This window comes from Symphodus melops, assembly GCF_947650265.1.
Source record: "Symphodus melops genome assembly, chromosome: 22".
Taxonomy (NCBI): Eukaryota; Metazoa; Chordata; class Actinopteri; order Labriformes; family Labridae; genus Symphodus; species Symphodus melops.
Window position 1 is genome coordinate 18903698 of NC_136712.1, and position 18247 is coordinate 18921944.

An 18247-nucleotide genomic window follows, 5' to 3' on the forward strand; every position below is an offset into this window, starting at 1 on the left:
AATAATAATAATAATACAATAAAATCGTTAAACAGCCAGTATCTTGAATATGTGCACCTGTATGAACTGCAATCTGAAGAACTTCACGTTACCGAAACACAACTTCCTTGTTTGGATTCATTCGATGTCTTCCCGATGATTTCTGTCCATCCCATTTCAAGCGCTCTGATCGTGAACTTTGAAAATGACGGATGACATTCATTCTTATCGCTCAACGGAAACATTGGAACAAAGGAAAACGTGGATGGATGAATCAGCGTTTCATCTTTACAGAGCGTTCAGGTCGATCTGACTGCTTGCTTTAATTAGTGGGGGTTGTTTTATGTTTATAGGGAGGAACACTGAGAGGTGATTATTGAGCAGCACGAGGATGCATTGTGATTGGTCGTGGTCGTTGGTTGGAGATGTTTCTTTTGGCACTTTGTTCGAACACGTGGTTCAAATATTTAAAACAGGAATGTTGGTGTTTGTCGTCATGCAGGACTTTCTTAAATATCCTGCAGGAAACGTCGATGCCCTGTGACATGTTCTTCACCTCTCTCTCTCTCTCTCTCTCTCTCTCTCTCTCTCTCTCTCTCTCTGTCTCTCTCTCTCTCTCTCTCACTCTCTCTCTCTCTCTCTCTCTCTCTCTCTCACTCTCTCTCTCTCTCTCTCTCTCTCTCTCTCTCTCTACTCTCTCTCTCTCTCTCTCTCTCTCTCTCTCTCTCTCTCTCTCTGTGTGAATCAGCAGCTCATCAGATCACGCTCTAAATGTGTCCTATGTGCGGCGGGCTCCTCGCCGCCTCGTCACATCGGACACGTTGAGAGGCCGCAGTTTGCGGACGGCGTTCAGTTTGTTGTTTTAGGCTCAGTTGTGCCCCCCCCCCTCTCCCCCCCCTGTGCCCATGGTTCTCCCTCTTCCTGCGTTTATTTGACTTTTCCAGGTTTAAATTGATTGTAGAAACTCGGATTTCTTCCGAGTTTAGTTTTCAAACAGAGTCGATGCATGTTCTGGAAACTCTTGTTTTTACCCCCAGGCTTCTTCTTTGTGTTTGACAGGGTCCACTTTTAGATGTTCCTGCAGTTCCTGGAGTGTCCACTAGAGGCTGGCTGCAGCAGCACAGGAAGTCACATACACACCCATTCAAACAGCCTGTTTTTACAGCAGACATGAACATGTTTACAGCCTGCTTCAAAAAACCAAATAGGTGTGATTAGCTCATGTCTCCATCCACACACACTGTACGGGGGGAATGTTTTGATGACTCAGCAGTTTTGATTGGATGAAGGATCAGAGTTATTCACAATAAGGCGTGTAGCTGAGAAGATGTCATGCATCTTTCAGATGGATCCTAAATCTTCTTTTTTTCCGTCAGCAGGATGAGTCACCGGTCGGATGTGTAAGGTGGTCCGTGCACGTCACTATCTGCGTTGCTTTCCATATAAAAAGAGATTCATCATCAGTTTGAGGACGCTGGTTGATCTTCTGTGAGCGGTGTAAATGAACAGTTTCCTTTGGCTCCTTTGATTTTGGACTTTGATGAAACGCTCGCTCTTTCTTTGTCACACACTGTTAGACTGGCCGAGTCAGAGAAAGGACGTTTTGTTAGTGGAGGGGACTCTCCGGGGGGAATGGCACCTTAATGAGGTACTTGAAGTGCTCGTGGGCCCCGTGAAGGGACTTCACGTATGAGGGGGGCGGGGTGGGGGGGGGGGGGGGGGGGGGGGGGGTTAGATCCTCCAAATGGATTCAAATAGTGAGGAACAAAAAGACCAAGTATTAATCAAGTTTACAGTCTAACAGAGCTGTCGGCCATGTTTTGGTCCCCTCACTGGCTCAGTCTGATGACTGAAGCTCTGTAGGTCTTTGTAAAGCTTCTTCTCTGGCTGAGCATGACTCAGTCGGTAGAGGTGGTCGTCTTTTAAGCAGAAGGTCGAGGGTTCGATTCCCAGCTCCAGCAGCAACATGTCCAACGTGTCCTGTGAAAACACACAGACAAGCGCGTGAGGATCTTAACTGGTAACGACCTCACGTTATGCGGCTGTCGCTCCAAATGAAACCTCGAGTGAGAGCCGAACAGTGTGTTCAGCTTTCATCGGCCTGGCTCAGCTGTTCACACACATCAGACGTTAGAGAGGAGGCCGTCTTTGGTGAGTGAAGACGTGATTGTGCCGTTATGAGCAGACATCCACACACTCCCAAACCTACTTTTCCACTGCTTCCCAGAGTTCAGTGATATCTTTGGCTGGCGTCTCCCTCCCCACTCGCCTCTCAGGAGAGCGTTGGCCCTCCGTCCTCCGCCTCCTTGCTTCCTCCCCCGGCTCCTCTTCCCGCTGATGAAGATTTAAACACTGGCCTATTTTCTGATATGATTGCCTCAGCGCAGCGCAGCCTCTGTAAATCATCAGGATAGGAGGCTGAGTGAAGGAATGAAGGGACAAGAGGTCGAGGAGAAGACACGGTTCTTAACGGTCATTAAAACTGATGAAGATGAGGAAATGTGTGAAAGGTGACAGCATGATTATCGGTAAAGAAAGATAATGGTTGGTGTTTTTTGCGGTGCCAGTGCTCACGACCTCGAACACGTCGCTGCAGGAGGTCGAGGAGTTCGATCTCCGGCTCCTGCAGCGACATGTCCAATGTGTCCTTCTGCAAGAGACTCAACCCTGATAGGCTCCTGCTGCTTCATCAGCGGCGTGTGAATGTGTATGAATGTATCAGACGGGTATCGACAGGTCAGGACTCTTTTCTTCTGAAGTCGGAGACATCCCAGGGTGTTTTCCTGAGTGACGCTCTTTACTCTTCTGTCCCCTGCACAGACGGGATGAACTGCATGAACAAGGACCACGGCTGTGCCCACATCTGCAGAGAGGCTCCTGGCAAAGGTGGCGTGTCGTGCGAGTGCCGTCCTGGATTTGAGCTCGCCAAAAACCAGAAAGACTGTACATGTAAGTATCACACCTGAAGCTCCCATCTTCTTCTTCTTTGTTCTCAGTCCCCTGCGTCCTCGTGTTAGCTGCTACGCTCGGGACGTGTGACGTCACTGATCCGAGCCCATTGGCTCGGTGCAGCGAGACCAATCTCGCTCAGCACGCACGAAGTGACGTCGGTGAAAACAGACTCTTTTATCAAACATCAACGCACTTTCATGGACGCATAAATTATATATGAACCCAAAAGGGCAGAGTTTGGGACCTTCAGGATCAGAGACTCTCCTCTCAGATAAATCTTTGGCCTCAGATCAAATGTGTCAGGCTTTTTTTTTACATTGAAGGGAAGTTCCAGTTATTTCAAACGTGGGCATCATTTTTATACATTTGAACTTTTCTCTTGTAATGTGCATCAGCTACCTACAGACACATCTGATTTAAAGGGTCTGCTTGAGTCTGTTCAGAGGGGATGACGGATCTGATCCTTCATGTGAAGTCGTCAGACACTCGGATGAACAAAAGCAAACTAAAACTAAAGGAGCACTTTGAGTGAGCGACTTGATCTGCAGATATTTTACGGCTGCTACCTGTAAAGTCCTGCAGTCGGCCCTTGATACGTCTGTTTATCATGTGCATGTTGAAAGCCTCTGAAATGTCCTTTTATATTGAAGCTTCTCAGACGTCGGATGTCTTGCAGTCCTGCGAAACACTTTCTGTCATCTGTTAATCTTTAGCTAATTGACTCTCCACTTTACTTTACTACCCGCATGGCAGCGAGGTATTAACACTTAGTTTCATAGACTGGAGTTTATTGAGGTTACATGCTGGTGCGACGGAGGCTCGAGATTCTTCCTGTAATAAACATCTGTAATAGCGATGATGGACGTGTTCCAGTGGGCCTTCAGCGGTGAAAATACGAGGGTGGACATTTAATACCGAAATCAGTTAAGCGTTTCGGGCCAAGCTGAAGGTGCTGAAGGATTCAGTAGAGAGAATTCATGTCTCTTAACACCCCTCCTCTTCGCTCCGTCCCTGTTTCTCACTCTTCACGAAGAGCGCCTGCAGCCATGGAATTTAAGGCTGCTGTTGTTGATAGGAGGAAAATAAGCTTTTAGTTGCTTTTTGTTTGGCAACACATCTTGTCCTTCTCTTGGACAGCGAGAGTGTAAAGATTGTGAAAGCTCCTGAGAGGCTCGAGTGCGTCCCCCCCCGCCGTGCTGGTGTTTCATTAGCGGTGCCTGTCGAGCATGGCGACACAGGACGGCGGTAAACGAGCGATGAAAGAAGTGCTCGTTCTGTCAATTAGTCCTCCAAACAAACACATGCATGTCTCTCCTTCTTCTCCTTCATCTTCCTCCTCCTCCTCCTCCTCCTCCTCCTCTTTAAGTTTGTCTCTACCGTCCTTCGTTCCCTTTTTTCCGCTTCAAAACAGTCCTAAGTGGTCGAGTTTTGGAAAACCGCGCTCTCCTCCCTGAAACGTGTTCACGCATGCTTTCCCTTTTTCACCTCCAGAACTGTGATCATTACAAGAATTAGGAGAAAGTACAACTGTTGGATGGATCATTTGTGTTTATCATGGCAAACTCTGTGTTGGGTTTTTGTGGCCCGTTAAAAAGTACGACTCCCGTCGGCTGTTTCAGAGCCAAGGACGTAAAGTGAGATCTGATGGATAAGTGCTGAGGTTCTTGAGTTCTCCAGAAAGGTCCCGGTGTGAAATCTCCTCCTTATAATCACCTCTTTCTCACATTCGTTTTTCAAAGATGCAAAAGTTTAAGGACGATTTGATTTGATTTGAAGTCTTTTGTTCAACACAGTGTTCGGTCCAGGAGTAATGCATGACTGTGTGTGTTGTCTCCAGTGACATGTAACTATGGAAACGGCGGTTGCCAGCACACCTGCGACGACACGGACACTGGGCCGGTGTGCGGCTGCCACCAGAAGTACGCCCTTCACTCAGACAGCAAGACCTGCATCGGTGAGTGACGAAGATGTTTCTGTTGTTCACACGTAGCTTCACAGCACGCCGTGCTGTGGCTCCGACGCCATCTGCAGAACATTAACCTCACCGGTGTTTTATCTGACGCCATCGTTGAGTTTGCAGACTCATCGTCTGTTGTCTGTTTTCACGAACCATGAAGTGTCTGACTTGGAGAAAGAAATTGTGTTTTTTTGGTTCGGTGAAGACGCTGAAGGGTTTCCTTAAAGGTCACATTATTTAAACTCCTCTTCCTCCATGTTCCTCTAACATGTGTCTCTACTCTGTCTCCAAACCCCTCAATGATGAGAAAAGTCCATCCTCTCCGTCTTCTGCCTGCTCCACTTTTCAGAAAATGTGTGCTCAAACAGGCCGTTTGGAGATTTTCCCTTCATGACATCACAAAGGGCAGTAGCCCCTCCCCCAGGTGGGTGACACTCCCACAGCTAGGTGTTTGTTCTGCCCTCTGAGTCTGCCTTCTCACTGTAAACAATAGGACATGGAGCCAGAAAGCAGCGAGTACACCCGAGCCCTTCCAGAGAGGGGGCGTGGCCAGACACTCCTCATTTACATATTTAAAGCTACAGACACAGAAACAGCCTGTTCTGAGCAGGGCTGAAATAGAGGGGTTTATAGACATGATCAAATACAGGATCAGAGTGGATTTACAACAACACACTTCACACACATGATGAAGAGGAGCGAGGACACTGATTTCACCTGAAGAGGAGGAGGAGATCATGTGACCTTTATGGAAACATATATTGGTCATTGGACTTGAACCCTTCGTCTGATGGGTGAAAGTCCTGTTTGAACCACCAGTAGAGCTTTTTTAAGATGTCAAGTAAAAACAAAAAATGTTGGTCATTTCCCAGTCAACACTTCAACCGTGTGTTGTCACTTCACTGAACATGCTAACATGTTCTCACTTCAGTGGTCCCACGCTTTGGTTCAGGCCCTAAAGCAGCTCATTATGTCCGGTGAAATGTCATCTGGTGTACATCTCGATGTGTTGACTTGGGATTGCCAGCCTTAAAAGTCTTTATAATACACATCTAATGTGACCGTCCACCAATGAGTCACCATCTTTTCCATATCAACCAATGATGCTGGCCGTACTGTAGAAGTAATCTGAAGGGAGTAAATCATTACGCACATAAAAGACACTGTGAATAAGGTCCGGAGGGAGTCTTGGAAGAATGATCAGCAATATGTAGTGAGTATCAGAGACTTAAAATGAGAATGAAAAAGTGACTCCCATCACAGACTCTGATAGTTTAGACATGAGTCTCAGTTAGCCCAGCAGGGATCCAGCAGGCGGGTCTCTTCACCATACGACAGGTGAACTCCTCCAGAGTAGATGATTCTCATTGTTACCGTGCAATTGTTTGAATCAGGGAGTGAGGCGTTCCAGGTAAGTGGATTTGTCCATAAGTCTGTTTTCTCTATCATCTCACTGCTGATATGAATGTAAGAGATAGTTTGTGATGTCTCAAAGTGAGTTTTCATCAGCATTTCTTTGCTCTCGTTGACAGTCTTTGGTTTCACTCCAGTTCCAGTCTTACTGGTGACTTTGAGAAAACAAGCCTCAAGGGCCTGTAGTATCAGTTATTGGTCATTAAAATGTGTGTCTTCAAATGGATGTCAAAGGTGTCATAGGAGGAACTTAAGTCAAAAGTTGAGTTTTGGGTTTGTAATCTTTGGTGACTAATCGTTTCTGTTTCTTCCCTTGTGTTGGAATAATGTGTGTTCTTTGGTAAGAATAAATAAATAGTGTGTAAACTTGACCTGAAGTTGCACATCTTGGGTCCAGCAGTAGGGATTAATAATTAATACTCGGGACATTCAAAAGGTTAAATTCGGACAGTAAGCTCTGCATATAGTTCTTCCAAATTAAATGGTTTGAATTATCACTGATGTGAAAAGAAGACAATCCATGAATCTAGATGATCTTCAGGACATTGTTGTGCTGTTAGTGTATCTGCTGTTCCATTGGTCTGCACTGTCTCTGAGATCATTTATTACACACGACTGGCTGAGAGTGATATCGGTCTACAGATCATCCTCATGTGGGTTAAGTTGTACTTACAGGATGACTTTGTGAGATGGATCCCACCTTAAAACTTTAATTGATTTACAAGTCATAACGAGCCAATGAGGAATACGCAGGCCCTTTATCAGGGGCGTGTCCAGAGGGGTGATCAGTCTGCATGCCCCTCCCCCCCCTGAAATCTTATTGGCCACCCCAGGTGCCAACAAAAAAGTGGGACTTATGCTCCATCGAGTGTTTGGACAGTGTTGGAACAGTCTGGTAGAAGTTTTCTCTGTTTGAAAAGGAAAACTAAGAGAATATTTAGACTTTGAATCTGGACTTGTTTTCTAAGAATTAAGCTCAGAAGATAAGTGGAGATTGATAATAATTAATAAAATGTATACATTTGTGTATGCACAGGTACTTTATGCCTTCCTTGCATTAAGTCAATGTCCTGCTTGGGTCCCTCCAACTAAAAAGTGTGCACATGCTCCTTCCCTTAATAAGTCCGACTATATCTGTGCAGTTCAAACACTGCTTTAAGAAACGTTTACCATGAACATGATTACTCACTGAGAGCGCCTTCTAGCTCTTCAAATATTTATTTCCAATGATGAATATAGCTTATAGCTGATGCTTGACATGAATGTCAACTACTAGATATTGATCTTCTGACGTGCAGAAGCTAGCTTAGTGGATCGGTGTTTAAAGATGTTGATTTTGAATTCTGTGATATTTGGCGTTGTTGAGACTGTATAGATCCCATGCTCTGTAGAAAAGTTGACCTGTAATCTTCTGCTTGGATCATTTGAACAGATTGGAAATATTGTCCACGTTAAGCCAGCTAACAACCGATTGATTGTCTCCATGCAGTAGCATGTCAGAAGGCCAACAGATTACATTCAATGTTGGACCCTTTATTAACTAAAACATGTGAGTCCAACAGTCAAACGCTGTGATGCAGCAGAGTTTCACTGGGTTGGATAGATGTGAGAAACGGTGTCTGAATCCAGATGGTAGAAAAAAAATCCTAAAAAAAGGAAAGTTCACGAAAAGATCACCAGGATCCAGGACTTTGGGATTCTAGTTGCATTCTCTAAATCTGCAGGAAGAACGTTTACCAAAACTCTGTCCCATTAGGGAGCTACTTGGGAGTCCGTGTGACTTTTGTTTACAAGTTCTGGTTCATTTGTAATAGGCGGTGTAAACCTTAATGAAGCAAATAAAACAAAGTAAACTTTTCCATGTGGTTAGAACCAGGGACAACAACAAGGAGTGTGATTTAACACGTAGTTACATGTAAACAGAGCAGATTACAACCACATGCACATGGAGAAGTCACGTTAAGTTTTCTGGCTGTTTTCGGGTCACACTCATGGACTGTGTTTTGATATGCCGTCCTTCCTGCTGTGTTTAAACACTGGAGACTCCTCTCTTTGTCTTTTTGCCTTCACTGTTGGGACAGATTGCCGAGCTGCTTTTCGGCAGCTCCATGTTTTGACTGCTTGTAACCCCGTTTTCTTTGCAGCTGCTTTGAAGAAACACCACGAAGAAAAAGAGGAAGCCAACTGATGGCGACGAGGAAGCCTCCTCTCCACACCTTCCAAATGTCTTGTTTCTCTTCTCTCTGTCTCTGTCTCTGTCTCTCTTCATACTTTGACGAGAGAAGGACCTCTGTGTCTGTGATCTGAGTGTCCCAACTGCTCTGTGGGCCTACCTTTAACCCCCACCCGACCCTCCGCTCGACTCTCTCTATGTAGCGCTCTCCTTCTTCTGCTCCTCCTCCTCCTCCCTCCTTCTTCTCCTCCTGCTTTCTGGTGATAGTACCTGATTGCCTGTCTTGTCTGAGCATACATGTTACAGCCAAATCGGATGGATTCTAAAGGCCTCAGTGCACAAGAGGAACTCTGGGTGGGGTCAGAGGGTGTTAGACTTGGACGTCTCAATTGCAGCCTGATCTTAGGTTAAGCTCCCAAGAAATCAAACCTTACCTGCTCCTCAAAAGCTCTCTGGCTACATCCTCATTCTCCACCAAGCAAAACAAAAACCAAAAAAAACCCAACTGGCTCATCAACTGCAGAAAACCCACAATCCAACAGCGACATGACCTCCATGACTCACCCCCATCCATCAGCCCCCCTCTCCTGCTCCATACACTTCACCATTAAAAAGGCAGGGACTTGCACCACTCACTCTTTTTCACTCGTATGACCTGCATGTGTCCACTCATAGTTGCCATAAATGTCCATTTTGTCCTCCACTACCTCTTTTGCTAATCCTTCCGTCCATCTGTCTGCTTGTCTGCTTGTTAAGCTGCATGGGAAAACCTGCACTGCATTTTAACGGTTTCTCTTTTTAATTGTTTTTTTTTTTCTTTTTCTTTTTTCTTTTATTCCCCCTTTTTGAATTGAAGTACGTTTTTGTTGTTGCTGTTGTGTTTAGGGACCCTGTTCACCAGTGATTTGATTTTTAACATTTCCCTTCTAGCTGTAGTTGTAGTAAAGTGGTTTTCCTCCCTCCCTCCTTACCTTCCTCCCTTCCTCCCTTCCTCCCTCCCTCCCTCCCTCCCTCCTCGTCCTGTGTAGGTCCGGCTCTCTAAATCGCTCCCCTCTCAGCGGGCCTCCCTCCACCACTTAGTCCCACAGACTTTAAAGGAGCCAGTGGGCCCAGGGTACGCCTCTCTTGCCACCCCTTCTCAACCTGTCTCACTTTTATCCTCTCTGACAGATTTTTTCACACACTCAAGCAAGTAGTCGCTCAAAAGCATGAACACTGGTATGCACTAGCATTCAACAATCGCACATTCACTCAACCACATTTCACCCGTTAGCTGAGCACCAGAAAGCCTCCATTCATACCCCGAGTGTACTTCAGAGAGTACTTCACTTTGTCCATCAAGCGCCTGAGAGGAGAGAGAGAAAAACGGTAGTGGGCCGGGGAATGGAAGGGACATTAATTACCCCAATACCCCCCCCCCCCCCCCCCCCACCCTTAGGACTGTGTTTGTACATCAAAGCCCGCTCCTATTGCGGCGAAAGGCATCCATTCACAAAGAGATGCTCATTCAGGCCCTAATGACTCAGGCCCAATGAAAGGCGGGCTCCCTCTCCAAGCCCCATCATCAAACCCACCGTCGCCAGCACCACATGCATGCCATCTTAACAGCCACCGCCACCTTCCTCTCTCTCCCAAATCACCTTCCTCAGCCCCCCCCCCCCTCCACTCCACTGCCCAGCTTTGGGAACATGCTTTTTCCAGTGTTGACTGTAAAAGCCAGTTGTAATGTGTTCCATAGACAAACAGGCAACCAGCGCTGCCCCAGACTGCCTCCTCCTGCTTTTTGTTTTTATTTCTCTGCATGCATCCCCTCTCTTTAAAACCTCATTTCCCTCACATTTCCCTCCCATTGTGGTCCATGATGGGACTGATCTGATTCAGTCTTTCTCACTCTCTCCTTTTGCTCTCTCTTTTCCCACTCTGTCCATCATTCCCTCTCCATCATCTTGTCATTGCTCAGTTTGTTGAGCGCCCTCCTCTCTCCCTCTTGGTCTCTCCTGTAGCACCCTTCTTCTTCCTCTTCTTCTTCTTCTCCTTCTTCTTCTTCTTCTTCTTCTTCTTCCTCTTCCTCTTCTTCTTCTTCTTCTTCTCCTTCTTCTTCTTCTTCTTCTTCCTCTTCTTCTTCTTCTTCTTCCTCTTCTTCTTCTTCCTGTCATTGTCACTCTCTTTCCTTCGCCTCGGTCTCTGTGCCCACATTCAAAGGCCACATGTCTTGGAAATGTTGGACACTCTCTGTCTCGTCTTCCTGCTCCATCCTTGCGCGAGGGAATCATTGCTGATAAAGCGTGGCTGTTTGATATGGAAGACAGAAACTCATCGGCAACAACAGCAACGTTTACATCAGAAATAAAATTTCCCTTTACGTTACCCCAATCCCTCTCATCCCCCAAAACCCCCTAGCCCCTTACTTGTCATGAATACAGTAAGCCCTGAACCTTTACCACCCCCCCTTCCTCCCTCCTTCCTTACCTACCTCAGTCCCTCCCACCCTCCCTCCCTACCTCCCTCCCTCCCTCCCTACCTACCTACCTACCTACCTACCTACCTACCTACCTACCTACCTACCTACCTACCTACCTACCTACCTACCTACCTACCTACCTACCTCCCTCCCTACCTACCTACCTACCTACCTACCTACCTACCTACCTACCTACCTACCTACCTACCTACCTCCGTACCTCCCTACCTCCCTACCTCCCTACCTACCTACCTACCTACCTACCTCCCTACCTCCCTACCTACCTACCTACCTACCTACCTACCTACCTACCTACCTACCTACCTACCTACCTACCTACCTACCTACCTACCTACCTCCCTCCCTACCTACCTACCTACCTACCTACCTACCTACCTACCTACCTACCTACCTCCGTACCTCCCTACCTCCCTACCTCCCTACCTACCTACCTACCTACCTACCTCCCTACCTCCCTACCTCCCTACCTACCTACCTACCTACCTACCTACCTACCTACCTACCTACCTACCTACCTACCTACCTACCTACCTACCTCCCTCCCTACCTACCTACCTACCTACCTACCTACCTACCTACCTACCTACCTCCGTACCTCCCTACCTACCTACCTACCTACCTCCCTCCCTACCTACCTACCTACCTACCTACCTACCTACCTACCTACCTACCTACCTACCTCCCTCCCTACCTACCTACCTACCTCCCTACCTACCTACCTACCTATCTACCTCCGTACCTCCCTACCTCCCTACCTCCCTACCTCCCTACCTCCCTACCTACCTACCTACCTACCTACCTACCTACCTACCTACCTACCTCCCTCCCTCACTACCTCCCTACCTACCTACCTCCCTCCCTCACTACCTACCTACCTCCCTCCCTCACTACCTACCTACCTACCTACCTCCCTCCCTAACTACCTCCCTACCTCCCTACCTCCCTCCCTCCCTACCTACCTACCTACCTACCTACCTCCCTCCCTACCTCCCTACCTCCCTCCCTACCTACCTACCTCCCTACCTACCTACCTACCTCCCTCCCTACTTCCCTCCCTCCCTACCTACCTACCTCCCTACCTACCTACCTACCACTTCATTTTGTCAGCTCCACACTGACTTGATCATTTTCATTTACTTTGTTTTGTTCTTTTGTTTGCTCTGAGGGATTTATCACTTGTTTGGGGATTAACACTCTAACAGGGATTTTGGCGCTTCTTCATCGCTTCCTGCTTCTTGGCTTTGATTTTTTTTTTTTTTTTTTTTTGCTCAAACGCCAAGAGGGGCTGAAGGTCTGGTCATTTGGGCTTCTCATTAACCTGCTGCTCACTGTTTGTCCCCTTGTCACTTGTGTTTTAGAGAAAGATGAGGCTGCAATTGAGAGCTCTGAGTTCAATGCCACGTCAGTAGCTGATGTGGACAAGCGGGTGAAACGGCGGCTACTTATGGGTAACTCTTTTCTTCCTCTTTCTATGTGTTGCCATGGCGCTTGTGCTTGTATCCCCGACTCCACTTCTCTCCGTTCCTCCTCGTCTTCCTCTCTCTGTTTTATTTTGTTGATTTCTTCACTGTAAACCTTTGATGCCCACTGTGTCCACTCCCACAGTCACAGTTTTGTTGCAACAGTATCTAACGTGACGGAAACAAGAGTCTGCTGTTTCTCTTTGATCCCTTCCTCCGTAACCCTCTCTACCAAGTTTTCAGACAGCTCTGAGGTTTTCTTATATACTAACATTCACTTTCCCAGTTGCACCTTCCACTCCAAATGTTTTATCTCCCATTTCCCCTTTTCTGAATACCCATGTTACAAAGACTACTTTACAGGCAACGCAAAAAAAACAACCCGAAAAACGTTATGATCACAACCGGTACCAAGATTTACAGAAGGCTTCATAAAAGTCAGACTGCTTTTGGCAGAACACTCATCATCAGATAATCCTTAGAAAGGACAACGAGGGCAGGTAAGACTCAAACTTCACAATATTGAGTGCAGGGATGCTTTTGAAGACATTCCTCTCCTCTCTGCTAAGAGTGGGCTCCTCACTTTTTGAGCCCTAATTTAAGCTGTACTATAATCAGACAGGAAAGTGGGTCGAGGACTTTGGTATGGACCGATGTTTGGCAGAGATTTTCAATCAGTGAAAGGGCTTTACAGATCCAGTTTTACCATGTGGACTGGTTGCGGACTCATTGGGATTTCCCAATGGGATCGAACAAGTTTGGTGTTCAGGATTGGAAATATTGATGAGTACTTCTTTACTTTCTGAAAGAGGCCAAAAGGAGCCAATTTGTAGACAGGTAAACGTTCCAGCCAATCGTATCCTGCTGCTGAGGTTCAGCTCTCGTTTGACATGCACTACATTAGATTACATGACAAAGATGCCCCATTGGTATAGCGCATGATGCAACCCAATTCACTGAGCTCGACCTTCGAGACTCATCTGTGAGGTTTTCCATTTGATCGAGGTCAAGTCAGCAGACTTAAAAAAACGTCACGACCAAATGGATGTGAGACTGATTTTAGTTTTACGTGCGTCTTATGGATACACTAAACAGTCCTCTGCACCACTGATCCAATCTTGTCCCATCCATTTTAAGAGATGCAGAGATGGATCAATAAGAACAGTTCAAGTGTAACTGGAAGTTTCCACAGGATCCATGTGTGCAGTAAGGCCAGCGGAGCGGAGCCGTGAGCAGCTGCACTCACAGATTCACAAGATTACAAGACGAGAATAGACCACCATCCAAAAAACAAAGATAGCGTCGATAAAGTGATGGGGAGTCTGTAGAGAGTGTTTTATTTTGAAATTGAAATTTACCTGATGCTTTATGCGTTCCTTTGTCTGACTTCCTGTCCGGGTGGGCTCCAGTGAAAATAGACGAGGTGCATGTTTGGAGCGGAGACTAAAGAAGAAAGAAGAAGATTTACTTTATTGATCCCCGAAAGGAAATTAAGTGTTTTGCCCAAGGACACATCAGACATGTAGTTCGCCGCAGCCGGGGATCGAACCCTCGACCTGATATTAAAAGACCACTACAGACTGAGCCACAGCCGCCCAGCCACAGTGGACTCTGCGAGAGAAGAACTTGTACTTACAGAGAAGAAGGAAGATTGGGGTTTGGTTGACCAATGACCACTTCATGCTCACACAACATATTGTTGTTAATTATTAATATTATTGTCCCAGATGTCTTAATTACACAGCTTTGATCACAGCAGGTTCTGGCCTGTGAGCCTGGAGGAAGAGTTTCCTCCTCTGTCCTTCTCTCTTCTCTTTAAACTGAAAACTTGATGTCTCCACACTGGCTTCACCTTCACTGATGATGTTTCACTTACACATTACTGAACGGGGAAAAACCAACCGAAATACCTCAAAGTTAATCATCCCTGAATGCAGGTTTCCTTCCAAATGAACCGTCGCACAGTGAGATCACGGCCGTCCTGAGCTGTACTTTAAGTAAGCTTAAGTTTAAGACCTTACAAACCTGATTAAAGTCATGTTGCCTGCTGGTTTCTGAATGTCGTCAGTGAGGTGTCCTAAAGGTATGTTTGTTGTTCAATGACCCTGATCATACACAAAATGGTATCTGCATGCATAATGGACAGGTCAACACTTGTGCTCTATATATTCACGAGTTAGATCGTTTGTTTTTTTTAACATTATCCCCGATGAAAGCCTCAAGCCAAAATGCTTTGGTCAGTTTTGTTCATAAAGTTGATCTCTGTGTGACTCGCTGACCTCGTCATGCACCTCGCTGGTTGGTGCTTCACCGATAAGGAAGCCAACAAACACCATCAGACATTATTCAGTCATGAGTGAGGGGAAAACGGATTTTACAATCAGAGCCACAGCTAATGTTGAACAAATACACTTTTTAATTTTTTTTATTTCATCAAACGTTTTGCACAATGAGGCGCCTCGTTAAAGTTAAGTGGTAGTAAATTGAACTTGTCATAAAAAAGGTCAATTTAAAATCTTCTGTGTGTGTGTGTGTGTGTGTGTGTGTGTGTGTGTGTGTGTGTGTGTGTGTGTGTGTGTGTGTGTGTGTGTGTGTGTGTGTGTGTGTGTGTGTGTGTGTGTGTGTGTGTGTGTGTGTGTGTGTGCACACGTGACGGCAGAGAGCGCGGAGGCCACCCTGGCGTTACATTGGCGCGGCCCGGACAGCATCAGCATGTTAGATTTGACACTGCTATTAGTTTGTCTCGCTGCTCTGACACACGGCGCTCCAGTCTCTGCCGTCAGGCGCTGCAGACAACACGCCGATCGACACAAATGGAAGTCACACGAATAAAACCGGGGCCGCTGAGACAACGATGGGCCCGGGAGAGAGGAGGGAGCGTGGGCAAAGTGATGAAAAGTAACACCCAGATGTTTCATGAAGCTGAAAAAGGAGCCCGATGCTGGACATGCGTGTGCAAAGTCTTCATGTATCTGGAGCTTGACTGCAGCCCAGAGCCCAGCTGATTGACAGCTGAGTTATGTGACCGTCACAGAGCAGAAACAGCGATCTCGCCCCCTCTCACCTTTGGACAGTAGTGGAGAATTGATGCTTTAGTCTAAACAGTGACCTGCTCCCCAGCTTTAATCAGTAATGTGTCCTCGTCTCAGGGGAACGTGGGCTCTGCAGAGAGGAGGTCATCAGGAATACTCCTACTGTCGAGGAACCCAAAGAAAAAAACGGCTCTACTCAAGTCACCGCGTTCAGAGTTAGCTTAGCTGCTTTAGCTTTGTTTGGCTAGGTAGGAACATTGAAGGTAAAGATCGTCGTGTCCATCCTCAGAAGTGTCGTCCTTCACATCGTTATAAATAAAGTTATCTTCTTGTGACGGACATGTATGTACATACCGTCTTCCCTCTCGTTTCTTGGCTTCTTGCAAACACATTTTCAGTCCCACACGTCGCTCGCTCGGGCTGCAAGAGGAAGGTGGAAACCTCCGTTTGATTTAAATCACATAAAATAAAAAACATCATTCTGGTGATTTTTTTGTTTGTTGCCGATAAACAAATGTAATCTTTCATGTTCCAGTAGAAGTGCATGTATTTGCTCAGTGCACACTGTGGCAACAATATAGACAAACTTTCTCTCGCCTGCTGTTGACAGTGTCGTCGTTGTTGTTGCACCTGAAAGCTTCAGATCCACGGTGCTGGTGAATAACGGAGCGGTTACTGTTTTCACGAAACGCCATCAGAATATATCTGTCGGCTGCAGCAGCTCAATGCGTCTGGGATCTGGAGAGTCACCAGTTCCAGTCCCAGTGTCGACCAAAGTATGCAAGTTGTTTTGGGGCACTTCCCACTTCCCTAGCCTATGAGCAAGGCACCGAACCCCTAACAGCTCGAGTGCGCCCCCTTTCATTAATCTACGAATACATGTTCATAGCTCCTGTTGTGCACGTGTGTGTATTTCAGGCCTTTAAGAGTGAGAAGCATGTACCTCAATACACGAGTGTAAAACCAGTATTTCTAATCAGGGATTCGTTAAAAAATTAGTTTAAAATTGAAATGATGGAATTTGTAATAATAATGAAACATGTTACAGTACTGTATGTTGGATCATTTATTTGGGTCTACAGACCTGAACAATGTGGATCCAACACGTGGACTCCACCTCGAGCCAAACGTTTCAGCAGGTCGGCCATTTTGACTCTCGCTAGTGAAGGAGTGATGTCTACTGAGAAAACTCAGGGGGCGGGGCTTATTGCATTTAAAGAGACACACACAGTAAAACGGAGCGTTCAGAGAGAGCTGGTTTCTACAGGCTCACAAACCTATTTGGACCAAAGCTCAGCACCCTGTGAACCACAGAGCTGTGTCCTGTCTGCATGAGAGGAACACACAGAAATATGCCCCACACACACACACACACACACACACACACACACACACACACACACACACACACACACAAAGCAGGCGGAGACAGAAATATGCAGGGTTAGACGGAGGGTGTAAAAGGCTCGGAGAGGGGGCCGGGGTACCAGGGGCTTGTCCGGCATATCAATCAGGCTTGGCGGCGGTGCATCTGTGTTCCCGTGCGCAGTCTGGCCCTCGGGCTGGGCTGGGCGTGGCTTAGACTGTCCTCACCCTCAGCTAATGATAGGGCCCACTGTACTCAGGATAAATCACTGCTCGCCATAAACACCACCTCCACCCACGTCACGTCGACTCGCACACACGTGGTGTGTATACACCTGCGCACGCCCACGGGCCTCAGGCAGAAGTTTAAACGACACACGGACAGAGTCAGAGAGGAGACGGGGTCGGCTCTTATAGCCAATCAGACGGGCTGCCTGGGTGATGGAGAGTCCCTCCTTCCAGCCTTCCTTTCTCTTGGCTGTTTGTCTACAACACAACGAAAGTCTCCCTCGCCCTCACTCGAAGAAACTCAACTTGAAATCTTAATTATCGTCTCCTCAACGGAGAGAAATAAGAGCAGTATGATAAAAAACAAAGAGCTTTGATGGATAAACAATCAGCTGTTTGAAAACTGATTCATAGAAGGAAAACGCCGTGTGATTGACGTTTGAAACTGCATGAAGAAACACAAACAAACGTACAAACACCCGTGCTGTTTCCTGATAGAAAGCAGCAGCCATTTTGGCTCCGATGTGTTTGTGACTGTGCATTCTGAAAGGGCATTATGCTAATGCCTTGACCTCTGGATCTGGATGTGTTTGCCAGCCTGAAAGGGCTTTTCCTGCTTCCCTTCTTCTACTCCTCTCAAACGCACAATCTCCTGGCATTTTGATTAAACAGGAGACGCTGCCAAGAAGGAGGGGAATGTCCTCGATTGAGATGTTGCTGTCGCCCAGCAAAGGCCTTTTGAATTTCAAATGTCAGCTTTGCTGGAGCCGAGCAGCACTCATTTGATGTCGCAAACTTTTCAATGTATTCAGTTTGGTTCCTGAAGGAGTGAGGAGTTGGAGGTGTAACGGTTTTTCTCGGCAGCATGTCGGACTTTCTCTGAAACGACTGAAGTCGAACCCAGCGAAAGCAGAACAGCCACTAAGTGAAGCTGCCTTATTAGGTGTCGTTTTATTGAATCCCTTCAACAAACACAAGTTAACGTCAAATTTCAGCCTCCTCAGCACTTCTCCAGGCCCGTCGGGAAAGTGTGTGCTGAGCTTAGCTAAAGCAACAGCGGCCAGGCGGGTGAGCTAGAGTTACCATGAGCTCGTGTTTGCTTTGGGATCAGCTCGGGCAATATTCACAAGTCCGAGCAAACTTTACCTGCGCCGCGTACAAGAACATTTTTCTGGAGGAAAATATTCACGCCAGATCCACGTTGTG

At 46.7% G+C, this 18247-nt stretch overlaps 1 protein-coding gene across 1 annotated transcript in view; it reads left to right on the forward strand.

Moving 5' to 3' along the window:
* Positions 1-18247, forward strand: part of scube1 (signal peptide, CUB domain, EGF-like 1) — a 79515-nt gene that overhangs the window by 35851 nt on the left and 25417 nt on the right. Inside the window, exons 5-7 of the mRNA XM_079335524.1 lie at positions 2800-2928; positions 4769-4885; positions 12315-12476. Of these exons, the coding sequence (XP_079191650.1) occupies positions 2800-2928; positions 4769-4885; positions 12315-12476 (408 nt within the window). The remainder of the gene's footprint in view (positions 1-2799; positions 2929-4768; positions 4886-12314; positions 12477-18247) is intronic.